The sequence below is a fragment of the Egretta garzetta genome, unplaced genomic scaffold (assembly GCF_000687185.1).
Source record: "Egretta garzetta isolate BGI_Z169 unplaced genomic scaffold, ASM68718v1 scaffold1143, whole genome shotgun sequence".
NCBI lineage: Eukaryota > Metazoa > Chordata > Aves > Pelecaniformes > Ardeidae > Egretta > Egretta garzetta.
This window is the reverse complement of record NW_009259125.1, coordinates 2,204-5,023: the sequence shown is the minus strand read 5'-3', so window position 1 is coordinate 5,023 and position 2,820 is coordinate 2,204. Positions and strand designations below refer to the sequence as shown.

General features: G+C 64.2%; 1 protein-coding gene across 1 annotated transcript in view; it reads left to right on the top strand.

The window, feature by feature from the left end:
- The window catches only part of SPTBN4 (spectrin beta, non-erythrocytic 4), a gene marked incomplete at both ends in the record, with an annotated part of 8,480 nt that overhangs the window by 3,462 nt on the left and 2,198 nt on the right, over window positions 1-2,820 (top strand). Inside the window, 6 exons of the mRNA XM_009635545.2 lie at window positions 500-687; window positions 781-898; window positions 992-1,150; window positions 1,344-1,646; window positions 1,729-1,879; window positions 1,997-2,814. Coding sequence (XP_009633840.2) covers window positions 500-687; window positions 781-898; window positions 992-1,150; window positions 1,344-1,646; window positions 1,729-1,879; window positions 1,997-2,814 — 1,737 coding nt within the window. The remainder of the gene's footprint in view (window positions 1-499; window positions 688-780; window positions 899-991; window positions 1,151-1,343; window positions 1,647-1,728; window positions 1,880-1,996; window positions 2,815-2,820) is intronic.

The window sequence follows — 2,820 nt, the reverse complement described above, 5'->3', positions numbered from 1 at the left end:
CCCCACGGGATGTCCCATCCCTTGGCCCCATGGAGTTCCTCGCCCTTGGCTCCATGGGTTTCTCCACCCTTGATCCCATGGGGTTCCCCACCCTTGGCTCCATGGGTGCCCCACCCTTGGCTCCCTGGGGTTCCTCGCCCTTGGCTCCCTGGGGTTCCTCGCCCTTGGCCCCATGGGGTTCCCCACCCTTGGCCCCATGGGGTGCCCCACCCTTGATCCCATGGGATTCCCCACCCTTGGCTCCATGGGTTTCTCCACCCCTGGCTCCACGGGGTTCCCCACCCTTGGCTCCATGGGTGCCCCATCCTTTGTTCCATGGGTGCCCACCCCTGGCTCCCCAGGATGTCCCTGCACTGGGCACCAGCACGGGCAGAGCCACGCTGGGCTCTGGAGGGGTTGGGCCAAGCAGGTCGCCCCTCAAGCCACGTGTGGTTGCTCATGGGGCTTCTGTGGGCCACGGCCCTGAACCGTGAGGGCCAACCACCCCTCTCCCAACCAGGTTCTGGATCAAGCCATGGAGATCGAGGCCATCATCGAGCGGTACGAGGCGCTGGCGGCCGAGCTGCTGGCCTGGATCCAGCACACCATCACCATCATCAGCAACCAGAAGTTCGCCAACTCCCTCACCGGGGTGCAGCAGCAGCTCCAAGCCTTCACCGCCTTCTGCACCCTGGAGAAACCCGTCAAGTGAGGACCTCCTGGGGTGGGAGGGGGGGACAACCATGGGGTGGCAGGGGCCGCTGTGGGCCGTATCCTGACCCCGGTGTTGTCACCCGGCAGGTTCCAGGAGAAGGGCAACCTGGAGGTCCTGCTCTTCACCATCCAGAGCAAGCTACGGGCCACCAACCGCAAGCTCTACGTCCCCAGCGAGGGCAAGAGCATCTCTGACATCAATAAGGTGCTGGTGGGATGGGGAGGACCTCTTCATCCTGGGGGTTCCCCGAGGGGGGTTGGGGACCTCTTGGTGGAGCTCGGTGTCCCACCCCATCAGGCTTGGACCTGCCTGGAGAAGGCGGAGCATGAACGGGAGGCGTCGTTGCGCAATGAGCTGATCCGGCAGGAGAAGCTGGAGCTGCTGGCCCAACGTTTCGACCACAAGGCCGTCATGAGGGAAACGTGGTTGAACGAGAACCAACGCTTGGTCTCGCAGGTGGGATGGGACCCATGGGACCCCACCCCCACCCTGGGGCAGGACGCCTGGGGGGCCTCTCCCTGCCCAGGGGTTGGGTGGGTGAAGACCACAACGCTTGGGTGGTGGGACCTCCTGGGTTGCCTCATCGGGCTCCCTCGTTGAGCGGTGGGGTGGGGTCCACCCCACCTGATGGCATCTTGCCCCACTTCAGGACAACTTCGGCTACGACCTGCCAGCGGTGGAGGCCGCCATGAAGAAGCACGAGGCCATCGAGGCCGACATCTCCTCCTACCAAGAGCGCATCCAGGTGGTGGTGGAGCTGGCCCTGGAGATGGAGTCCGAGGGCTACTACGACACCAAGCGCATCAGCGCCCAGAAGGACAACATCCTTCGCCAGTGGGGGCTCTTGACCGAGCTGGTCCGCGCCCGCCGCGCCCGCCTCGAGCAGAACCTGGCCTTGCAGAAGATCTTCCAGGAGATGGTCTACATGATCGATTGGATGGAGGAGATGCAGGTAGAGCCGGCGACGAGGCAGCCGAGGTGGAGGACGCGATGGGCCAGCTCAAGACCCCCGTGGTCTCCTTCTCCTTCCCCAGGTGCTGCTGGTCTCCAAGGATTTGGGGAAGCATCTCCTGGAGGTTGAGGACCTCCTCCAGAAGCACGGGCTGCTGGAGGCCGACATCTCCGCCCAGACCGAGCGGGTCCAGGCGCTCAACGCCGCTGCCCTCAAGTTCTCGGAGCTGGAGGGTAAGGTGGGACGCCGGGCCAGGCGCTGCGAAGACCAGGAGATCCTTGGGAGGGCTCAACCGAGGTCTTCAGGGTGCTGTAGGCCACCTCGGCTAAGCGTTGGTTCTTCTGGTCCAGGCTACCAACCCTGCGACCCCCAGATCATCTGCAACCGGGTCAACCACGTCCAGACATGCTTGGAGGAGCTGGGGGAGCTGGCGGGCAAGAGACGCAAGGAGCTGGAGGACTCTCGTCAGCTCTGGGCCTTCTTCCAGGAGATGGAAGAAGCCGAGGCGTGGATCCGTGAGAAGGAGCAGATCCTGGGCGCCAAGACCTGCGGGCGGGACCTGAGCAGCGTCTTGACGTTGACCAACAAGCACAAGAGCATGTTGGGCGAGCTGGGCAGCCGCCGGGCGCTCTTGCACCAGACCATGAAGCGGGGCGAGCAGCTCTTGGCCAAGAAACGCTTCAGCCCTGGTGGGATCCAGGAGAAGATGCGGGAGGTTCGCCTCCGCTGGAAGAAGCTGGAGGAGGTGACGGGGTTGCACCAACAGCGCTTGCAGGAGGCCCTCAACTTCTTCCAGTTCAGCGCCGAGACGGACGACTTGGTGGCCTGGTTGCAGGACATCTACCGCATCGTCTCCAGCGATGACTTTGGCCACGACGATTATTCCACCCAAGCTCTTTTGAAGAAGCACCGGGCGGTGGTGGAAGAGGTGGAGAAGCACCGGGCGGCCGTGTTGGCCCTCCGGAAGCACTTGGCTCTTCTGGCACCCGAACATCGGCAAGGGGTGGATGTGCAGATCCGGGTGGTGGAGGTGGAGCAGCTCTACGGGGAGGTGGCTGAGGTGGCCGTGCTGCGGCAGCAGTGGTTGCAGGACGCCTTGGCCGTCTACCGGATGTTCAGCGAGGTGCACGCCTGCGAGGTCTGGGTGGACGAGAAGGAGCAGTGGTTGGAGAGG